Source organism: Musca vetustissima, unplaced genomic scaffold, assembly GCF_032173495.1.
Source record: "Musca vetustissima isolate MV318-11 ecotype Yass unplaced genomic scaffold, APGP_CSIRO_Mvet_v1 utg48367, whole genome shotgun sequence".
NCBI classification, from domain to species: domain Eukaryota; kingdom Metazoa; phylum Arthropoda; class Insecta; order Diptera; family Muscidae; genus Musca; species Musca vetustissima.
In genome coordinates this window covers 344015-368761 of record NW_026882453.1, presented here as the reverse complement: position 1 = coordinate 368761, position 24747 = coordinate 344015, and the positions used below count along the sequence as shown (strand labels likewise).

The following is a 24747-nucleotide window of genomic DNA, read 5'->3' as shown; positions in this document are numbered from 1 at the left end:
ACATGAAATCGGACGAAACTATATATGGGAGCTATATCTAAATCTGGACCGATTTTCTCCAAACTTCGCAGACATCACCCTAGGCTTAATTCAATACGTTATGGCAAATTTCGTGCAAATCGAAAGATATATAGGGACATTGGGGGCACCATTTACATGAAACCGTACGAAACTATATATGGGAGCTATATCTAAATCTGGACCGATTTTCACGAAACTTGGCAGGCATCATTCTAAGCTCAATTCAGTACGTTACGCCAAATTTCGTGCAAATCGAAGGATATATAGGGACATTGGGGGCACCATTTACATGAAATCGGACGAAACTATATATGGGAGCTATATCTAAATCTGGACCGATTTTTATGAAACTTGGCAGACGTCATTCTAGGCTCAAATTAGTACGTTATGCCAAATTTCGTGCAAATCGAAGGATATACAGGGACATTGGGGGCACCATTTACATGAAATCGGACGAAACTATATATGGGAGCTATATCTAAATCTGGACCGATTCTCACGAAACTTGACAGGCATCATTCTAGGCTCAATTCAGTACGTTATGCCAAATTTCGTGCAAATCGAAAGATATATAGGGACATTGGGGGCACCATTTACATGAAATCGGACGAAACTATATATGGGAGCTATATCTAAATCTGGACCGATTTTCTTGAAACTTGGCAGACATCATTCTAGACCTAAATGATTAGGCTTTACCAAATTTCGTGCAAATCGAAAGATATATAGGGACCGTTTACATTAAATCGGTTAAATATTTATATGGGAGCTATATCTAAATCTGAACCGATTTTTCCCAATTTCAATAGGGTTCGTCCTTGGGCCGAATAAGTGACCTATGTCAAATTTTATTCAATTCGGATCATAAATGCGTCCTGTACTTTGTTTACAATTTAACATGGACAGACATACGGACGGACATGCATAAATCGACTTAGAAAATGATTCTATGCATATTCTCAAAAGGAACCATGTGTCTAACTCGTTTCCTTTTGCCTGTTACAAACATATGCACAAAGACATAATACCCTGTACCACAGTGTGGTGAAGGGTATAAAAAGGGTCGTTGCCAGAATGAACCGGAAAAATAAGTGCGAACACCAAACTGATGCCTCGGAGGCGGCGAATAGAATTAATTCCCCAGACGAGCTGACAAATGCCAAACCCACAACATAGATAAAGAGCTTCCCGTCGACTGATATAAATAGAAAGCTCAGAATACCCAAAGGTTGCCAGGAGTCGGTATAGGATTGAGGTCTGGTATGCAGTGATCGAGGAAAATAGTCCGATAGGTAAACTAAAAAAAGAAGAGCCCAAAAGGTGGTGATGGATTCGAGCAATAATAAAATCACCTGATGGTAGGAGGGGTCTACCTTATGGGGATTATATAATGCTAGAATATTAGTCCTCAAAGAGCATAGAAGCCTTGAGGAAAATAATAGCAAGTATTGTCTCCATAAGCGAAAAAAATCAAACCCAAACGCAATGGTTTTCGTTAGCGGTTGGTTTGCAAAACAAGATACAGCTGATGAAGAAGTGAGATGAGAACGAGGAAGGTACTGTCCTTGAGGTAGGCTTGGACAGCTCTTCAATGGCAAGTCTAACCAAGCATAAGGTACACTAAGTGTCCAACGCTGTCTACTTCAATATTGGAAAGACCCTTGCCTTGGAGAAGAGGGAAAAGACAGTGAAGAAATCCAGAATAATTTCAATTGTCGGCAAATATAGCTAAGAGTTTTAGACATAACTAAAATGGTTTTTAGGCCAATTGTTCAACTTATTACGCTTCTCTAAATATATTCCGTAATATTACTATACTATTATTGGTATGGTATGTTTATATTTACATGTGATAATTTTTACATATTTATTTACACTTTTTTGGAGTAATTTTGAATTTTGATGCATTTTTTTGCAAACCGTAATTACACACATGCACATAATAAATTTGAAAACCAATACATATGTACAGAATGCAGAATGTTATTATATTTTACAATTTAACAACGTAGATTTAAATAGACCAATTGTCATATGGATTTAGTATAGAAAATCCAAAATTGGTTTTCATAATTTTTCGTAGGATTTTCAGTGTAATATTCATAAGTAAAAAATATTTCTGACCCATACAGATTTAAAAAAAAAAAACAGTAAGGAAAGTAGTAAAGTCGGACGGAGCCGACTATATGATACCCTTCACCACTATGGGTATAGTAAACAGGATTGAAATTGGATGAAATAAAGAATGTGATATTTATCTAACTGTGAATAGACTTCAAACAAAAATCAATAGGTCATCCGTTGGGCTATGTCTGTACTTCTAGAAAACGCAAATACGTAATTCTATGTTAAATTTTTTACGTTGTGAGGAGTTTGATGTCCAATTTACTTAAAATCGGGCGACAATATATATGGAAGTTATATTCAAGGCATAAAAACAAAACTCATAAATTCAGTACGCTATGCCAAATTTCGTGAAAATCGAAGAATATATAGGGACGTTGGTGCACCATTTACATAAAATCGGATGAAACTATATATGGGAGCTATATCTGAATCTAGACCGATTATCACGAAACTTGGCAGACATCATTGTGGGCTCAATTCAGTACGTTATGCCAAATTTCGTGCAAATCGAAAGATATATGTGGACTATGGTGCACCATTTACATTAAATCGGACGAAAATATATATGGGAGCTATATCTAAATCTGGACCGATTTTCACGAAACATGGCAAACATCACTCTAGGGTCAATTCAATACGTTGTGCCACATTTCGTGCAAATCGAAAGATATTTAAGAACTTTGGTGCACCATTTACCTTAAATCTGAACCGATTTTCATGAAACTTTGCACACATCATTCTTGGCCTAATTCAGTACGCTGTGCAAAATTTCGTGCAAATCGAAAGTTATTTAGGGACTTTGGTGCACCATTTACCTTAAATCGGACGAAAATATATATGGGAGCTATATCTCAATCTGGACCTATTTTTCCCAATTTCAATAGGGTTCGTCCTTGGGCCAAATGAATGAGCTGTGCCAAATTTCATCCAATTTGAATAATAAATGCGACCTGTACTTTGTTTACAATTTAACATGGATAGACGGACGGGCAGACGGACATGCGTAAATCGACTTAAAAAGTGATTCTATGCATATTCTCAAAAGGAACCATGGGTCTATCTCGATTCCTTTTGCATGTTACAAACATATACACAAAGACATAGTACCCTGTACCACAGTGTGGTGAAGGGTATAAAAATCATTTAAAAACCAGTAAGCGGATCTGAAAAACCATCAACAGATGCATCCTAACAGACGTCCCATTTTTTAAAGACAATTAGCATGAAATTGGATGAACTAAAATATGTGATCTTTATCTAGATCAATCCATAAACATGGCATTCTGCAACCTATCCTACATTTCTATTTGGTCAGATATAGAGTTTTTTGTTTTAATGGGACCAAATTATGTAAATCAATTCAAAGCAAATATCAATCGGAAACCCGTTAATTATTTGGAGCCCAATTAAAATGAAGTCGGCCACAAACGCAAACGTTTGGTGCACCATTTATATATATATATATATATATATCCAAACCCGAAATTTTGTGGTCTAATTTGGGACTTTGGTGCAGATTTAACTTAAAAAAATTGCAGCTATATCTAAATCCAATTTCGATGAAACATTCCACACGTTAGGTTATACTAATTTTAGTACATGGTGTAAAATTTTGAGTCAATCGTCTTATCTTTGGGTCTTTGGTGCAACATTTACATAAAATCGAATGAAAATATATATGGGAGCTATATCTAAATCTGAACCGATTTTCACGAAACTTAGCACACATCAGCTATTCCAAATTTCGTGCAAATCGAAAGATATATATATAAGGAGCCTATCTAAATCTGAACCGATTTACACGAAACTTCACGTACGTCATTTTTTCGGATAACTCATATATAAGGGTACCCCCAATTTTCGATATTTTGGGGATCTTGAGCGCGTTTTTCAACCGAATTCGCTGAAATTTGGTACATTGGGTTCTTATTTGGTGCCAAATATCTAAACTAAAAATTATAAACATCGGTCCACTTTTTCTGATAGCCCCCATATAAGGGTACTCCCAAAATTTCGATATTTCGAAGTTCTTGTGTGCGTTTTTCCACAGAATGCGCGGACATTTGGTACTTTGAGTTCTTATTGGATAACAAATCTCCCCACCATAAATTATAAATATAGGTCCATTTTTTCCGATAGCCCCCATATAAGGGTACCCCCCAATTTTCGGTATTTTGGGGTTCTTAAGCGCGTTTTTCTACCGAATTTGCTGTAATTTGGTATTTTGTAGTCGTATATGGTAACAAATCTCCCTACCAAAAATTATTAATATTCACCCCATTTTAGGGGTAGTCCCCATATAACCCCCTTTTTTATATGAAAATAGTTTGCTAATTTGTTCCGTGTGTTGAGGTTATCCCCATATAGCTGTATTCCACCATAGAATGGGGGATATTCTGTAGGCGAAATTTTCTGTTCATACTCTGCATAGTATGGATTTCTAAAACGATTGAGTCGATTTAGCCATATGTTGCAATCATTTTCTATTGGAGGATGTCCACATAAAAACTAGAACGTGAGGTTTGAGAATGAACTATATCGACCCGCATTTAGGCCCAGGTCCTATATAAAGCATCCGCGGTATTAATTAGGCATAACCTCTTACATAATGAAAGCACCAAGTAGTTGCTAATTCCTACACAATGTTGTCAATATTGGTCCCGCTTTAGTATGACTTTAATAAATTGGCCCTCTATATTGGAGTATTTTCAGGATTTTATACCCATGGTTCACCCTACTGTGTCAACATTTTGGGGTTTTGAGATTTTAGGTAAAACCACAATTGCAATTGCTGAAATTTCTATTTGGTTTACAACAATCGATTGGTAGAATTGTAGTTATATGTATGTTCCCTATATTTTCATTTCAAAAATTGTTTAGTATTTCTATACTGAAGGGTATCCAAAGTTCGGCCCGGCCGAACTTAACGCTTTTTCACTTGTTTTTAAATTTTATTGAATAAAAGCAAAAATGTCGGAATTTTAGAATAGTTTAGATTTGTTCGAATTGGTCATCTTTGGCCCGAATTGTGGCCTTCAAACGGCCAATGAAACCATCACACGCTGCCCTATTGTTGCTCTGCGGTATTTTGGCCCATTCCCGGCAAAGCGCTTGCTTGAGGTGATCGACACTTTGGCATTTTTGAGTGTCAACCTTGCTTTCCAAAATACTCCCGACACAATAGTCCAACGAATTGGTATCAGGAGATGTTGGTGGCCATTGTACGATGGAAATGAAGCGAGGAACCTCATAACCATTCTTGGGTGGCGTGTCCACCATCGCACTCAGGATGGTCCTGTTGGAATGTCCAAGGTCTGCGGCCAAAATGTTTGCGTGCCCAAGGATTTAATACACCCTCCAGAATATTTTCGCGATAATATTCAGCATTCACTCTGATGATATTCGATTAATACGAGCGAAGAGCTACCATCGGCTGTTATGGTGGCCCATCACCATGGCCGGCGCTTGAGTTTTGGTGGCCAACCGAAGGTACACATTTTCAGCTGACCTCTTTGGCAAGTAAACACGATCATTTTGTTTGTTTACAAACTGCTGGACAACGAATGTTTTCTCATCGAAGAAAACCAAATTCGGCAGTTCACCACTTTCGGCCATGTTCTTTAGCTATTTTCAGTCTATTTTCTTTCTGTTCCATCACTAATAACTTTTTTCTGGAAAATTCTTACCAAAATGCTTTTGTACGCTTGTAAAGAATATAATGTTAACAGCTTTCGGAAGAGTGGCTTAGAAAAGATCGCAGTCTGAAGTTGGTTGCAGCTTTTTTATTTCACCATGTATAGGTGAAATAAAAAAGCTCGTCCATGGGCCAAATAAATGGGCTGTGCCAAATTTCATCCAAATAGGATGATAAATGCGACCTGTACTTTGTTTACAATTTAATATCAATAGACGGACAGACGAACATCCATAATTCGACCCAGAAAGTGATTCTATGCATAATCTCAAAAGGAGGTTTATCTCGTTTTCTTTGCCTGTTACAAACATATGCACAAAGACATAATACCCTGTACCACATTGTGGTGAAGGGTATAAAAACTGAATTACCCCTAAAAAGGGGCGAATATTATGATTTATGGGAGGGAGATTTGTTCCCATATAGATTATAAAATACCAAATTACAGCGAATTCGACTGAAAAACGCGCTCAAAAACCCAAAAATACCGAATATTGGGGGTACCGTTATATAAATTGTTTTTTTAATTATAAGTTTAAACAAGTGAAAAAGCATTAAGTGCGGCCGGGCCGAACTTTGGATACCCTCCACCATAGTTATACTGACAGATACATGCAATGAAAATATAGGGAACATACCAAAAAGTGGGCACATACCGATAATACCGATTTATGTAAACAATTATGTACATTAAATACAAACTTCGGCAATTTTAATGGGAATTTTTCCTAAAATCTGTATGATCCAAAAAGTGGACTGATATTTATAACGCATTGTAGAGTATGAAATCCTCAAACTACTGTAATTTAGATTACAAAGTTATATGAGGCTATGCCTAAAGAGGGACCAATATTGATTACATAGTGTAGGAAATAGTGAATATTTGGGGATATCATCATATGAGGGCTATGCCTAATTAATGACCGGTATATGCCAATTTTGAACCAAATATTTTAATTGTTTATCTCAATTCTTTCCTTCAGGAGGTATCACGATATTGAGGATATGCCTAAATGTCTGCCGATATAGTTCATTATCATCATGTTTGAGTTTCTTTTTTTATCACAATATCTTTAGAAGGCGGAATGCTTACAACAGATGGCTAAATAGTCTTTGTAGGGTAAAAATTGACTATTCCCCGCAACGACTAACCAACCGCAACACACGGAACAAATCAGTAAACTATTGTAATGTAAAAAAAGGGGGTTATATGGGGACTACCCCTAAAAAGCTGTGAATATTAATAATTTTTGGTGGGGAGATTTGTTACCATATACGACTACAAATTACCAAATTTCAGCGAATTCGGTTGGAAAACGCGCTCAAGAACCTCAAAATATCGAAAATTGGGGGTACCCTTATATGGGGCCTACCCGAAAAAATTGACCTATATTTATAATTTTTTGTGAAGAGATTTGCTACCCAATAAGAACTCAAATTACTAATTTACAGTCAATTAGGTGAAAAAATCCGGTCAAAACCCCCCAAAAACTGGAAATTGGGAGGTACCCTTATATGGGGGCTACCAGAAAAAGTGGACCTATATTTATAATTTGTAGAAGGGAAATTTGGTACCCAATAAGAACCCCATGTACCAAATTTCAGCGAATTCGGTTGAAAACCGCGCTCAAGATCCCTAAAATACCGAATATTGGGGGGTACCCTTATATGGGGGCTACCCGAAAAAATTGATCTATTTTTATAATTTTTAGTACAAAGATTTGCTATGCAATAAGAACTCAAAGTACCGAATTTCAGCCAATTCGGTGAAAAAATACGGTCAGAACCCCCCAAAAACTGAATATGGGGAGGTACCCTTATATGGGGGCTACCAGAAAAAGTGGACCTATATATATATATAATTTTTAGTAGGGACATTTGGTACCCAATAAGAACCCAATGTACCAAATTTCAGCGAATTCGGTTGAAAAACGCGCTGAAGAACCTCAAAATACCGAAAATTAGGAGGTACCGTTATATGGGGGCTACCAGAAAAAGTGGACCTACACTAATATTTTTTTGTGGAGGCATTTAGTACCCAATAAGAACCCAATGTACCAAATTTCAGCGAATTCGGTTGAAAAACACGCTTAAGAACTTCAAAATACCGAAAAATGGGAGGTACCCTTATATGGGAGCTATGCCTAAACGTGGACCGATATAGCCCATCATCGAACTTGACCTGCCTGCAGACAAAAGACGACTCTATGCAAAATTTTGGGGCTCTATCTCAATTCGTTTAGACGCTAGAGTGATTACAACAGACAGACGGACAGACGGACATGCTTAGATCGTCATAGAATTTTACGCTGATCAAGAATATATATACTTTATAGGGTCGGAAATGATTATTTCGATGCGTTACAAACGGAAAAACAAAACTAATATACCCTCCATACTATGGTGGAGGGTATAAAAATACAAGTAATTACTTTTTACTACAATTACATTTTATTTTTTTTTACAATATTTCATTACAATAACAACAACAATATATACAAAAATAATAATATATTTATATATATACAACAATAAATATGTAAACACTATAGCGTTCTTATAGAACCACATCGTCCTTTAAGGACTTTTCTAAGTCGCTCTTTAATGGCATATCGTACACCATGACCAGTGTCTCATCCTCGTCCTTATCGAAGACACTCTGATATTCTTTCGTTTTAATAAATTTACGTACAAATGGAGGGAATAGGTTGCGATTCATTGTTGATGGGTCGTTGCGGCCGAATGCGTACGACGACAACTGGGCTACGATAATGGAAATGAAACAGCCAACGGCAGCATAGAAGAAGAAGGACATTTGATAGATATATTGGGCGAATGTTTTCGAACTGCAAAAAGAAAGGAAAACAAATTTCCGTTAGATTGAAAATAAAAACTAATTTTCATACAAAACTTCGACTTGCCTAGTTTCAACAAAGGTGGCGTTGGCCGGTGTCATTCGGGGTTCAAAGTCATATGTACATCCCTCCGTAGAAAATGGTTTTTCGGGATACACCAATTCTCCGGTGGCCAAGGCTATTTGGCATTTAACACATATCCAGGTCATGGTAACAAAGGCCACAATACAACCACTAATGGCGCTCTGAGGGAGGAAAATGAAAACAAATAAAACAATTTACTGAACCTCTTCTAAAATTAGTTATGGTGTGTGGCCATCCTCACCTTTGAATTAATCCACGGCATAAGGAGACCCATTAAAAACAAACTCAACAAAGGACCACCAGTGACGGATGCCAATGTTGTCGACAGCTGGATAACAGCATGACCCAAAAACTGGATTACCAATACCAAGGCCACACTTAGGACACCGAATAGAACAACCGTCAAACGCATTATCCATGCCGTCTGACCCTCACTGAGAGCGGTCTTTTTGAATGGCTTAATATAATCCTCCAAAAAGACAGCAGCCAAAGAATTCAAACCCGTCGATAGCGAACTGAGCGCTGCACTAAATACACCAGCCACAAATAGCCCCGCCATGCCGGGTAAAGTTTTCAATGTTTCCATAACCATCAGCGGGACCATTTGATCTTTGGCCTTAGCCAATTTGGTACTCAACGGATCACAATCATGATAATTGGCAAAAATCAAGAGACCATTATACATGGTCAGAACATTGATGATTATAATACCCAGGGTAAAATAGATACAGGCCACCTTGGCTTCCTTCAGTGAGGGTACGGAAAGGTAACGCTGAACAATTACCTGATTACCACAATTCACTTGGGTATACCAAAGAGTGGTGCCAACCAAAATCGATAACATCGATATACGGGTTGTGGGATCCCAGGTTAATCTGGAAAATTTAAAGTTAGGGATTTTTTACAGGGTTCGGAAGTTGGAAGGAATTTTTCATTTCCAGACTTACTCTGGTATTTCTATTCTGCCAGTGGCCATATTTCGTTCAAACACAACCCCAAGACCTCCCACATCAATGGTACCCTTGACAATAACAAATATAATGGCACCCACCATTATAACCGTTTGTATGACATCGGTCCAGACGACGGCTTTTAGACCACCCTGTAAATGTTTAAAATATTAAAACACACACCGAATGGGTTTCAATAGGCAGCTAACGTTCCAGGGTCAAAATACGTAAGAAGATAGAATGAGAGAGAGAATAATGGAATTTAATCTGAACTTTCTCAAAAACTCAAACTTTGGAAGATCGAACTTCTAACTAGGTATTTACAATTTATTACCTGATCTATGAGGTTCGAAGTAATGTTGCATATCGATTTCAATAAAAAATTAGCATCTGTTTTATATCTCTTCCTCTCTTGAATCCTCTTTTACCCTGGACCTTTTGATATACCATTTCCAAAACTTACCACACATGTATAGAATATGCAGACCATGCACACCACAGGTGTAATGATGTGGATATTGACCCCAGTCACTATGAATAAAATAGAAAATTGCGAATCAGTAATCAACGCCAAGAAAGGAATAGACTGATAAAAAAATAAGCCATCAGAGTCTGGACACAATTCCGTAGGTCAGGATCAATCGAATAATGGAGCTATGTAAAAACATGTAACCTCTCCAAAAACTGGAAATACCAAATTATAGCTAATCGAGTTAACAACTGAGGCAGGAACAGAGACAAACTACTTAAAATTTGGAGGGAACTTTTTATGAAACATTTTTATAGTAAACCCTGATAATCCGGTATGTCAAATTACGAACGCCTTACGACACCAAAAAAATATTATTCTCATTGGAACCCGCACAATTTGACAATTGCTCATTAAAAAATTCTCATGTCGAATTAAGCAAATAAATTTTGAAAAAAATACGATTGTTACGCTACCCTAGACATAAGTAAAATCGACTGAGACAACGAATTGGGTATCGATTCGTATGAACCCGAAAAAAAAACTGCAATCTACCAATGTGTCTTCGAAGTCGATCTATATAGTATTGCACCACACCTGTAGTGCTATTCTTGCTCAGTTCAGTACACTGTGCCAAATTGCGTGCCAATCGATAGATATATAGGAACTTTGGTGCACCATTTCTATTAAATCGGACGAAAATATATATGGGAGCTATATCTAAATCTGAATCGATTTCCACGAAACTTTCCACACATCATTACAGACCCAATTCAGTTCGCTATGCCAAATTTCATGCAAATCGAAGGATATATAGAGACTTTGGTGAACCATTTAAATAAAATCGGACGAAAATATGTAAATTGGAGCTATATCTAAATCTGAATCGATTTTCACTAAACTTAGCACTCATCAGTCTAGACCAAATTCAGTTCGCTATGTCAAATTTCGTGCAAATCGAAAGATATATAGGGACTTTGGTGCACAATTCCTATTAAATCTGACGAAAATATACAGTGGTGGCCACAGAATTAAAACATTTACTGTGGTAAACATTTTTTGGTCAGCCCTCGATTCGTTTGAAGTATTTTTGAAAATTTTTTAATTCAGAACACTTCGATATACTGCACTCAAGAGATTTAGTGTGAAAATGGAAAATTATTTCATGCAATTTTTCCATAAATAACGGTTTTTATGAAAATACATCGACTTTGAAGTGGCCATATAATTAAAACATTGTGTGATTTTTTACTTGACTGCATTTTTTGAAAATATTTTTTTAAAAAAGCTCTATAATTTAGTTAAATTATGTAAACTAAGCACCGTTAAAATCATTTACTGATAAAATTTTTCGAAAAAATCTGTAAAATCTATCAAAAATGCCAAAAATGTGTTCAGTACACCTTACATTCAGAAAATAACCCTTATTATAGAAAATAAAGGTCCGAATGCACCAGAAATTGCTAGAATTAGTAGAAAACAATAAATAATTCTCAAAATAAATAAATATTTGAAATAAAAACTCAAAAAATTGGAATTAACCTAAAAGAACGATTAAATTTCGATAGCCTTTATTGAAGAAGGCCGGAATATTTTTGCAGTATGTGAGGAAATATCGATTGATATTGGCATTTATTATATCAAATCGGTTGTTCGAGTAGTACAGAATATATTTCATCAAAAAAATTATCAGTCACAACAGAACGAACAGAGATCAACACCTATGTTGACGAGAAAACGTTTCTGGTACACAGCATCATGTTTGATGGTTAACTCTTGACCCTTAAAATCTATTGAACATGACAATATTTTTCCAAAATAATATTTTTTGAATAGAATAATGCCCATTTAATCTATTTTAGCCTAAATGAAAGACAAATTTTACAATTTGACAAATATTTAAAGTCTTGAGTTGAGCATCAAAAATGCTGCTGTGTGGCAGAAACTTTTACTCGTCAACCTAGGTGTTGATCTCTGTTCTTTCTGTTGTGACTGGTATATTTTTTGATCAAATATATTGTGTACTACTCGAACAATCGATTTCATATAATAAATGCCAATATCAATCGATATTTCCTCACATACTGCAAAAATATTCCGGCCTTCTTCAATAAAGGCTATCGAAATTTAATCGTTCTTTTAGGTTAATTCCAATTTTTTGAGTTTTTATTTCAAATATTTATTTATTTTGAGAATTATTTATTGTTTTCTACTAATTCTATAAATTTCTGGTGCATTCGGACCTTTATTTTCTATAATAAGGGTTATTTTCTGAATGTAAGGTGTACTGAACACATTTTTGGCATTTTTGATAGATTTTACAGATTTTTTCAAAAATTTTTATCAGTAAATGATTTTATCGGTGCTTAGTTTACATAATTTAACTAAATTAAAGAGCTTTTTTAAAAAATATTTTCAAAAAATGCAGTCTAGTAAAAAATCACACAATGTTTTAATTATATGGCCACTTCAAAGTCGATGTATTTTCATAAAAACCGTTATTTATGGAAAAATTGCATGAAATAATTTTCCATTTTCACACTAAATCTCTTGAGTGCAGTATATCGAAGTGTTCTGAATTAAAAAAATTTCAAAAATACTTCAAACGAATCGAGGGCTGACCAAAAAATGTTTACCACAGTAAATGTTTTAATTCTGTGGCCACCACTGTATATGGAGCTATATCTAAATCTGATTACTAAACTTAGAAAACATCATTCTATGTTCAGTTCAGTTCGCTATGCCAAATTTCGAGCAAATTGAAAGATATAAATGGAGACTTTGGTGCACCATTTAGATAAAATAGGACGAAATGATTCTATGCATATTCTCAAAAGGAACCATGTGTCTATATCCTTTTGCCTGTTACAAAGATATGCACAAAGACATAATACCCTGTACCATAGTGTGATGAAGGGTATAAATATTTTAAAGTCCGATCCATAAGACGTGGATTTTTAAAAATTATTTTTATTCTATTATATTCTATAAGGCGGGGATTTCTTATGCCTGCCGCGAAATATTGATCCTATACCCACATTTAATTATACCGATCATCATATCTCGACTAGCTGTGTCGATCTAGACATGTGTGTCCCTCCGTCTGTCTGTCCACTATAATTTGTAAACACGATACAGGCTACAGTTATCGACCAATCTTCACGAAATTTTTCAAGTAGGATTTTTGTCTGATATTCTGGTCGCTCCAGAGGCCGCCATTATGGCCCAAACATTGCGAATTTTTACATCGGGCCAAAAAATAAGCATGCCTATCGATAAAGATCGGACAATATTTAGCGGGTCAAATGGACCCTGAATTTTGTGTGAAAAAAATGGCAACAGTTGTATTCTATAGCGTATATATTTACCCTGAAAGACATAGTCCCTTAAATTGATACCAATTATATTGTCGTATGTACTCGGATGTGTCAACTTCGATAATTTCTCCGATTTTATCGACATTTTCAACGACCGTCCTATCTGTGCGAGGTGCATCTTTAATATCAAAAATTCCTGAACGGAATATACGAAACCCAAATTGCACATAAATGCCTGTACAGTATCGGAACTATAAGCACCATTCACAATTTTGGCCGCTTGGCTTGCATTTTCGCCTGTGTCAAAGAAAAACGGTAAAATGTATCGAATTTTCTCTTTGTTCACTTTCATTTTTAATACCCTGTAACTCACAACTGAATGCACCAAACAAAAAAAAGCAAATGTCACCCTTCCAACGAGCATAAATCTGAAATTATTTGATCCATACTTTACAAGAAATCTATCAGTACAGAAATCTGCCGAAAAAATAATGTATTTCATTTTAATCAACCTAATATTTAGGGTCAATTGAACCCATACTTTTGTGTGTAAAATACCCAATTTTAATCGTATGGTGTAAACGTTTATTCCGGGAAAACATGATTCTGGCACTGCAATCGATTAAGAGGGTGCAAATATCGCATAGTATCGCCCAGGCACGGAATATAGATCTACAGAAAGTTACAGTTCGGTGATAGTTGTGTAGGATATCATATGGTCGGCCCCGACCCCGTATATTTGATACTGAGATGATGTACCGTTTAGGAATGGAATGACTAAACTAAGGCTGTCGGATTTTTATACCCTTCACCACACGCTATTATGTCTTTGTGCAAATGTTTGTAACAGGCAAAAGGAAACGAAATAGACCCATAGTTCCTTTTGAGAATATGCATAGAATCACTTTCTAAGTCGATTTATGCATGCCCGTCCGTCCGTACTGAATTCAGCTTGAATTACATCTGCCAAGTTTCGTGAAAATCGGTTCAAATGTAGATATAGCTCCCATATATAGTTTCTTCCGATTTCATCTTTCGATTTGCTCGAAATTTGGCATAACGTACAAAATTGAGCCTACAGTGATTTCTGCCAAGTTTCGAGAAAATCGGTCCAGATTTAGATATAGCTCCCATATATAGTTTCATCCGATTTCATGTAAATGATGCACCAAAGTCTTTCGATTTTCACGAAATTTGGTATAGCGTATTGAATTGATGCTTGTGAATTGGTGAAGGGTATCGATGTCAATTATTTCTGCCTCGCTCTCTGTTAGAATAGTGTCCAGACTCTCTGCATTTTCATTTCAATTTCAACTTTAATACAACAACAGCACACACACAGACGCACAGAAATAACATTCTATCCTCCCATCGAAAACACAACAAGTGGTCTCATCAAAAAAAAAAAGAAAATACCTTGATTGAACGCCAATGCTGGGACATAAATCACAATAGGTAACCAAGTTATCTAAACGGATGTAAGTATTAGTGGAATTAGGAAGGCAGTGATGCAACCAGTGATACCAACAGCCAGCCAAACATCATAGAAAATACACACATTTTTCATGGTGTGTATGTGTGGTAATAGCGCGTATGTGTTGTGAATACACAACATCACCATAGTCCGTTTGGTTGTTTGATTGTAATTGTAGTTGTGGTTCAATGATATTGTTGTTACCGAACAGGAAATAAGACGTTAACATCGGCCATAGCATCGGTGAGTTTCATCACAAGTTCAGCAGCATTTTGCAGGACATATCCGTTTTTTGTTGTAGGGTAAACAATAAACCCCGAGAATACACAATACGACGGGACATAATTCCAGTTAGTTGATAGGGTATTGCCGTCCATCGAATGAGTACATTCATTGTTCATTCAAGAATAGTAGAGGGGTTTTTTTGTTGGGTAGATTTTCCGATTCAAAGGACGAAATAGAAAAAATACAGCAGAAAAAAGAGAACAAAGACAATTTTTCAATTTCCAAATGAACTTCCATTGACTAGTTGTTAACATTACTTACCGTGCCCAGTGAGAAGAGTATGGAACCGAACAAGCGAATTCCTTTGCCGAAACGCATTTCAAAATACTGGAAAATAGTTGTTATTCACTTTTTTGGATTTTCACATTTTTTTTAAAGGACAAAAACAATAACAACAAACGCACTAGAGATATTTTTAGATGTCTTTTCAAAGATTTTCCGAATTTTTTTTAGGTTAAAAAGGTTATTGTTGTTTTTGTACTCTATAGTTGAATGCACTTGGTTTTTTTATTTTTATTTTGGTTAAGAACAACAATAACAATAAAATAACGATGATAAGCAACACAAATAACAAGAGGAAGGAGAACATAAAAATAAGAATTGTTTGCTTAGAAATGATAGCAAAGAAATAGAATTTTCAGCCTTTGTTAGAAACGCTTCCAAAAATGTATTTGTATTTTAAGCACATTGAAGAAACTTTTTTATTTGTATGTTTGTTTATATGTACATATGTAAACGAATTATATGTTTTAAAAGAATTTTTTTAAAAACAGTATTATTTACCAGAGTCATAAATTAATGTTAAAATTAACTTATTAAAAGAAGGAAAAAAGAGTTGTTTTAAAAGTCAAATAAAATTAAATTAAACAATGTAAAAATGTTCGGGTCGTTCGTACCGAACTTTTGATAACCTCCACCATAAGAAAGAAAATATTAAAGAAACAGAAAAGCTAAGTCAATTTTCTGGATTTTTTTTTAATAAATGAAGTAATAATCAATGCTTGGGAGCCGGCAAATTTAGCTGAAGGAAAATGCCAAATATTTTCACCAAATCCGAACTAGGGATAAGTAAGTCGACTTTCGATTAATCGACTGTTTTTATACCCTTCACCACACTGTGGTACAGGGTATTATGACTTCGTGCATATGTTTGTAACAGGCAAAAATAATCGAGATAGACACATGGTTCCTTTTGAGAATATGCATAGAATCACTTTCTAAGTCGATTTATGCATGTCCGTCCGTCCGTCCGTCTGTCCGTCTGTCTGTCCATGTTAAATTGTAAACAAAGTACAGGTCGCATTTATGATCCGAATTGGATGAAATTTGGCATAGGTCACTTATTCGGCCCAAGGACGAACCCTATTGAAATTGGGAAAAATCGGCTCAGATTTAGATACAGCTCCCATATATATATTTAACCGATTTAATGTAAACGGCCCCTAAATATCTTTCGATTTGCACGAAATTTGGTACAGCCTAATCATTTAGGTCTAGAATGATGTGTGCTGAGTTTCATGAAAATCGGTTCAGATTTAGATATAGCTCCCATATATATTTTCGTCCGATTTAAGGTAAATGGTTCACCAAGGTCCCTATATATCTTTCGATTTGCTCGAAATTTGGCACAGCGCAATGAATTAGGCCCAGAATGAAGTGTGCTGCGTTTCATGAATATCGGTTCAGATTTAGATATAGCTCCCATATATAGTTTCGTCCGATTTTATGTAAATGGTGCACCAAAGTCCCTACATAACTTTCGATTTGCACGAAATTTGGCACAACGTAATGAATGAAGTATAGAATGATGTGTGTTAAGTTTCCTGAAAATCGGTTCAGATTTAGATATAGCTCCCATATATATTTTCGTCCGATTTAATGTAAATGGTCCACCAAAGTCCCTATATATCTTTTGATTCGCACGAAATTTAGCATATCGTATTCAATTAAATATAGAGTGATGTGTGCTAAGTTTCGTGAAAATCGGTTCAGATTTAGATATAGCTCCCATATATAGTTTCGTCCGATTTTATGTAAATGGTGCACCAAAGTCCCTATATATCTTTCGATTTGCTCGAAATTTGGCACAGCGCAATGAATTAGGCCTAGAATGAAGTGTGCTGAGTTTCATGAAAATCGGTTCAGATTTAGATATAGGTCCCATATATATTTTCGTCCGATTTAATGTAAATGGTCCACCAAAGTCCCTATATATCTTTTGATTCGCACGAAATTTAGCATATCGTATTCAATTAAATATAGAATGATGTGTGCTAAGTTTCGTGAAAATCGGTTCAGATTTAGATATAGCTCCCATATATAGTTTCGTCTGATTTTACGTAAATGGTGCACCAAAGTCCGTATATATCATTCGATTTGCACGAAATTTGGTAGAGCGTTCTGTATAAAGTGCAGAATGATGTGTGCTGAATTTGGTGAGAATTGGTTCAGATTTAGATATAGCTCCCACATATATTTTCGTCCGATTTATGTAAATGGTACTACCAGCGTCTTTCGGTTTGCACGAAATATGGCACAGCGTAATGAATTAGGTCTAGAATGATGTGTGTTAAATGTCCTGAAATCGGTTCAGATTTAGATATAGCTTCTGACCAAATGAAAGAAATTAGTATAGGTTGCAGAATGACATGTTTATGGATCCAATTTCATTTAGCTGGTCCTTTAAAAATGCGACATCTGTTAGGATTCATCTGTTGAATATACCCAAAGTGGTGAAGGGTATCATATAGTCGGCCCCGTCCAACTTTACTACTTTCCTTACTGGTTATTACCTCCACCATGGGAAAACACAAATAAAAATTTAATGAACTAGAAGAGCAACGTCCATATCCTTTGAGGGCGGATACATTGCACATATAATGTTGGCAGAAATTATTACCAAGCATTTGTTGCCCCGGTGTTAGGCGGAATTTCAACCAACCTAATCGAAAACCATTAAGGAAAGTGGTAAAGATGGACGGGATCGACTAAATGATACCCTTTACCGCTTTGTCTATATTCAAGAGAAACTGGGCTAAATTAAATATATGATCTGTGTCTATATGTGAACCGACTTAACCCTACGATCAATAACCGGATACATTTGTACCTTTTTATACCCTCCTCCACAGTATGGGGGGTATATTTAGTTTATAAGTTATTTTTTTCGTTTATAACTCAACGAAATAATCACTTCCGACCCTATAATCTATGCTAATAAAAGAGTAAAGTGACTGACTGATTTAACGATTCATCAACGCCCAGTCGAAATGGCTGAAGCTAGAATCTTGGAATCTTTTTTGGAAATTCGAACTATAAGTATCCGAAAAGTACTCAAAAGTTACTCAATTTGGTACAATTTCGTACCGTGTGAAAGGATTGAGCTAAAAACTTGAAATTTGGAATTCAAATTAAGGTTGAGAAGTAGGGTCGATATGAGAAGAGTTTGTAAAGCGTGTACTCATGTGTACAAAAAAGTACTATATGGTACTATATTTGGTACAAATTTGATTTGAAGGTACAAATTTGATTTGGAGGTACAAATCGAGCTGGAATCCTGAAAATTGAAAGTAACATTACCCTCAGAGTGTAGGATTAGGATATGTACGTAGTTCTGGAAATTTTCTACTTATGTGTACGAAAAGTACTAAATCGTACAATAATCGGTACAGTTTGGATTTGGGTACACCGATAGAGCGGGAACAATAAAATTTGGAGTTAGGATCACTGTAGGGGTGTGGGATTGGGGTGCGTTTACAGTTTAACAAATTAATACATATGGGTACTAAATGGTACTAAATCTGGTACAATTTGAATTTTAGTTGAACCAATAGAGCTAGAATCATGAAATTGTGAGTCAGGATCACTGTTAAGGTTTAAGATTGAGATATGTAAAAGTTTTAAAAAATTTTACTAATGTGTACTAAATTTGGTACAATTTGAATTGTGAATGAACCGATAAAGTTGAAATCCTGAAACTTGGATTTGGGATCACTGAATTTGAATTCTAGGTGAACCAATAGAGCTAGAATCATGAAATTGTGAGTCAGGATCACTGTTAAGGTTAAAGATTGAGATATGTAAAAGTTTTAAAAAATTTTACTAATGTGTACTAAATTTGGTACAATTTGAATTGTGAATGAACCGATAAAGTTAAAATCTTGAAACTTGGATTTGGGATCACTGTGGGGGTGTAGAGTTGGGGTATGTAGGAAGTTTTAAAAATGTGTACTAAGTGTAAATTTTGTACAATTTAAATTGTGGGTGAAGCGATAGAGCTGGAATCCTGAAATTTGGATTTAGGATCACTGTGGGGTTTTTGGTTTTGGGGATCACTGTGGGGGTGTAGGGTTGGGGTATGTAGGAAGTTTTAGACATTTGTACTAAGTGTACATTTGGTACAATTTGATTTGTGGGTGAACTGATAGAGTTTGAATCCTGAAACTTAGATATAGGATCACTGTGGGGGTGTTGGTTTGGGTTAAGTAGGAAGTTTTGGAAATTTGTACTACTGTGTATTAATTTTGGACAATTTGAATTGTGGGTGAACTGATCGAGTTTGAATCCTGAAACTGAGATTTAGGATCACTGTGGGGGTGTTAGTTTGGGTTACGTAGGAAATTTTGGAAATTCGTACTTCTGTGTACTATATTTGGAACAATTTGAATTGTGGGTCAACCGAAAGTTAAAATCTTAAAACTTGGTCTTAGGATAACTGTGGGAGTGTAGGATTGGGATATATAGGAAGTTTTGGAATTGGTACTACAGTGTACAAACTTTGGTAAAATTTAAATTGGTAATATATTTACGGGAGCTATATGTAAATGTGAACCGATTCCAATAGAACTTGGAATACTTTTGACTATCCTAACTTCAGTTCGTGCCAATCGGCCTAAATTTGACTCTTTAAACTTGTTTAAACCATTTGCTAAAAATCTGATGAAAATATATATGGAAGCTATATCTAAACCTGAACCGAGTTCAATTATACTTGGCACACGTTATGCTACCTTAACTTCAGTACTTTGTGCAAAATTGTGTGGTCTAAATTTGACCCTTTGGAGCACCATTTACTAAAAATAGGACGAAAATATATATATGGTAGCTATATCTAAATTTGAACCGATTTTCACCAATAATAAATGCGACCTGCACTTTGTTTACAATTTAAAGTGGGCGCACAGATAGACGGACGGATGGACATGCATAAATCGACTCAGAGAGTGATTCTATGCATATTCTCAAGAGGTACCATGGGTCTATCTCGTTTCCTTTTGCCTGTTACAAACATATGCACAAAGGCATAATACCCTGTACCACAGTGTGATAAAGGGTGTAAATATACAACTATTGTTAAAACTTCGTTTGGATAAAATGTTTTTTTTTTTTACATAGTTATAGTCTCCCAAAAAAAAAAACCTGGTACGGAGTGACCTTAATTAATAATTCAAAACCTTGCTAGGGATTTTCTTCTATCATCATAAGGTATCGGAAGCTGTAATGGGAGCTATCCCAAAACCTGAACCTTTATTTAAAATTTACAATGAAGCTGTTTTTCACACACCAGGGACACAAAATTCTACATTACGATAGTAAAATGTATTTCAGACCACATAAATACCTATAAATGTGAAAATATGGACCTATATTATAGATATGTTTTGCTTCCTCCAATAACCCTGAATGTCAATACCGAAAATGAGCAGAACCTATATATAATGGATTATGTCAGAACATGGACCGGAATTTAAACGTTTCTCCAAAAACAAGGAATGAGCCGTATTTTTCCAGCCACGTTGCTGGGAAAATGTGGATATATCCTTCAAAAAATTAAAAATTAGGCTTAACCTTTTATTAAATGGGACTATGGACCTATATAAAATTATGTTTATCACCTTCCAAAACCCTGGAACTTTCGTTGGTAAAATCTGGCTAAAATGTCCAGTTAACCGAAAATATGGGGGTGTAATTTTTTCACATTGTGAAGGATATACAAATTTCGAAACTTTTTAAACATTTTTCTATTCTTATGGCTTATGTAGGCTTATGAGGTATATTCTATTGTTTTTAGACCCCATGTTTTTTGGACCAAATGCGTTTCAGATCCGGTTCAGAAAATTAGAAACCCAGTTCTTTTTTCGGACGAAACCAACAGTTCTATATAATAAGTAATGTATACTGAATTTATTGAAATACATACGTATAGGGGTTCAGTGACAATAAACGGTTAAAATTGAGAATAGACCATTAAAACTTTAAAATGTTGATTTCTCGTAATTGAGGACCCCACCTAAAATCGTATGAAGCTATATCTTCAAATATAATAGGTTCGGCAGCAATAATATCTTTCATTCCCAATAGTGATTTTCCACCCCCAGACCATTACCTCCATTTTATCGGAAAGTGTAAAAGATCATCTCATAAAAATTAGTCACCCCGTTGACTTATTAATAAAATAAATTTTCTTATTTGAACTCCTCATTCAAAATGATAATGGTAATGATCATTAACAGCACGATCATTAATGAATATTTAATACGAGTAGTATTAATGACAGCTGCAGATAAGAAAATTGATTTGCCTAAGAGTTCATAGTCAAGATTTTTCATAATTGAATACTCGTGCTGGGACGGAAGCTGATAACAGACGGGGGTTTTAATAGGGCAATGAACACATAGAATATTACATGCCACTTTATTAAAATTCAATTTAATTAATGATTCATTTCAAAAAATTGGGTCAATTTTAATTATTGAGACAATATGCCTGGAACATTTAATATGTGGAATTTTTATAATGACTAGATGCTATAACTTGTCAATAAATCAGGTTATTTTCAGTCCATAAAGTCTCTCTGGCCTTCCCTCGCAAATAAAAAATTTTTATTTATAAATCGTTACTGCCCCTAAGCTTGACTATAGAAACTATTTGAGCCCAAGATTCAACTTATCTCTAAACGCCAGTTGATTCTCAAATATATAAAACAACCCGGTCCTCGGTTTGTCCTAAGGACTCCCAGCTCGTCTATAAAAAGGCTCTCTTCAGGTCATCTATAAAGACTCCCTTCAGCTCGTCTCTAAAGATTCTCTTCAGATCGTCTATAAAACTCCCCACAAATAAAGACTCCCATCAAATTTTGACTGGTATAAAAACTTATACGAATTTCCACATTTAAAGAAAATCATAAGTCTAGAAATATTTTGATATTATTATTAGAAGCTTAGTAAATCAAAGTATTCCAATTTTGTTTTTAATTGTAAGGACCTCCATAGGGCCGTACAATTTTCCTTAACCCTAAGTGTGTTAATAATTTTGAAATATAATCAAACATTTATCTTAAAAAAAGAAGCATATTTATAGCATTGCAATAATAAGCCATTGAAAAAAAATACATATAAACAGATTGTAAATAATATTATATAAACAAAAATATATTATATAAACAAAAATATAAAAAAAAAATAAAAATTAAAATAAGTAAAAAAACATTCAAAGCAACTGAGCATGCGTGCAATTATTAATAACAAAAATAAGAAAGGGGAGAGGTGTTAATTACGACAATGCCAATTAGTTTAGTAGCCAATTCGGTTGTTAGTTAACAAATTACTGATATTTGCGTTAAAAGGTTTTATTTGGACTTACCTCATAGGTGGATGTCAATTGAAGATTACAAAATACTGGCAAGAAGACATACCATGATATGACACCCGACAATGCCAGTGTAATAAGAATGAAGGCATATTGTGTACCATAGACATAGATTTCGGTGGATGTACCCAATAGGGATATGCCCGAAACGAAACTGAAAAGAACAAATAACCAAATAAAATTGAATAAAAAATCAAGTAAAATAAAAAAAAAACAAGGAAAAATATTACATTTAGAACTATATATTTATATATTGGTGTACATTTTTTTACTCCATTTGATGTGGAATTTTTAGAAATATTTTTTAAAGAAAAAAACTACTGACGGATTTTTATACCCTCCATCATAGTATGGAGGGTATATTAATTTTGTATATCCGTTTGTAACTCATCGAAAAAATCATTTCCGAACCTTTAAGGTATATATATTCATTTAGGCATCTCCTCAATATAATGATGCCTCCTTAAAGAAAGAATTGAGATAAACAATTAAAATATTGGGTTCAATATTGGCATATACCGGTCATTAATTAGGCATAGCCCTTATATAATGATATCCCCTAATATTCACTATTTCCTACACTATGTAATCAATATTGGTCCCCCTTTAGGCATAGCCTCATAGGGGCTATGCCTAAAGGGTTAAATTCGGCACGGCCGAACTTAACACTTTTTCACTTGTTTAAAAATATTTTTGAGGACCATAGAGTTGTGGATATTTTAAGAATATTTTGTAAGGGCCGTATGGTGGCTCGTTTTGTTAAAATAATCAATAGGCATGGGTTTTTTTTAAATATTTTTCTTAGACTTCAATAGACGTGGATTTTTTTATAGCTTTGTAATATTGATTTAACCCTTTGAGCCACGATTTTTTCCGTAATCATAGAACAATTTTCTGTTCACAGATATAATGCAACTATCCCAGATAAGATATGGACATAATTTGGCATCGCAACATCCTTGCATTCGGGAGATACAGTACATTCTTTGTGAAAAATAAACATTGGAGGGCAGAAATATAGCGGTGACTGCTTTAAAATTTTCCAAGATGTTCCGGTTATGGTCAAGAACAACGCCTATAATTTTAAGTGATGATCTCATAAAAAAAATTGGGGTAAAGTGTTTTTTTCGAGTCGATCTGTAGGCCACAGGCCTAACATCACAACATAACCCACGGTAAAGGGAATCCTGGCAAGTAATTAGAATGGCTGTACTGAATATTGGGTATATTCGGAAAATATATCAGTGTAAGGAAGATGTTCTGTTGATTCCTAATCGATCAAGAGGGTGCAAATATCACGAAATATTGCCCTGGCTCGAAATAAACATCCGCAGAAAGTAAGAGTTCCGTTGTAGTTTTGTAGGGTATCATATGGTCGGCCCCCGACTAGTTTAAAAATATTTTTTGAAGAACTATTAAAATCCTAAATTTTTTAAAAATATTTTTCAAACTACTTCATAGGTGTGGATTTTTTTATACCCTTCACCACACTGTGGTACAGGGTATTATGTCTTTGTGCATATGTTTGTAACAGGCAAAAATAATCGAGATAGACCCATGGTTCCTTTTGAGAATATGCATAGAATCACTTTCTAAGTCGATTTTTGCATGTCCGTCCGTCCGTCTGTCTGTCTGTCAGTCTGTCCATGTTAAATTGTAAACAAAGTACAGGTCGCATTTATGATCCGAATTGGATGAAATTTGGCACAGGTCACTTATTCGGCCCAAGGACGAACCCTATTGAAATTGGGAAAAATCGGTTCAGATTTAGATATAGCTCCCATATATATATTTAACCGATTTAATGTAAACGGTCCCTATATA

The 24747-nt window shown here is 35.1% G+C and overlaps 1 protein-coding gene across 1 annotated transcript in view; it reads right to left on the bottom strand.

Moving 5' to 3' along the window:
* Nucleotides 1-23097, bottom strand: part of LOC133328874 (sodium-coupled monocarboxylate transporter 1-like) — a gene marked incomplete at its 5' end in the record, with an annotated part of 44990 nt that extends 21893 nt beyond the window's left edge. The window contains one exon of the mRNA XM_061537384.1: nt 22918-23097. Within this exon, the coding sequence (XP_061393368.1) occupies nt 22918-23097 (180 nt within the window). The remainder of the gene's footprint in view (nt 1-22917) is intronic.
* Between the last annotated feature and the right edge of the window lie 1650 nt (nt 23098-24747).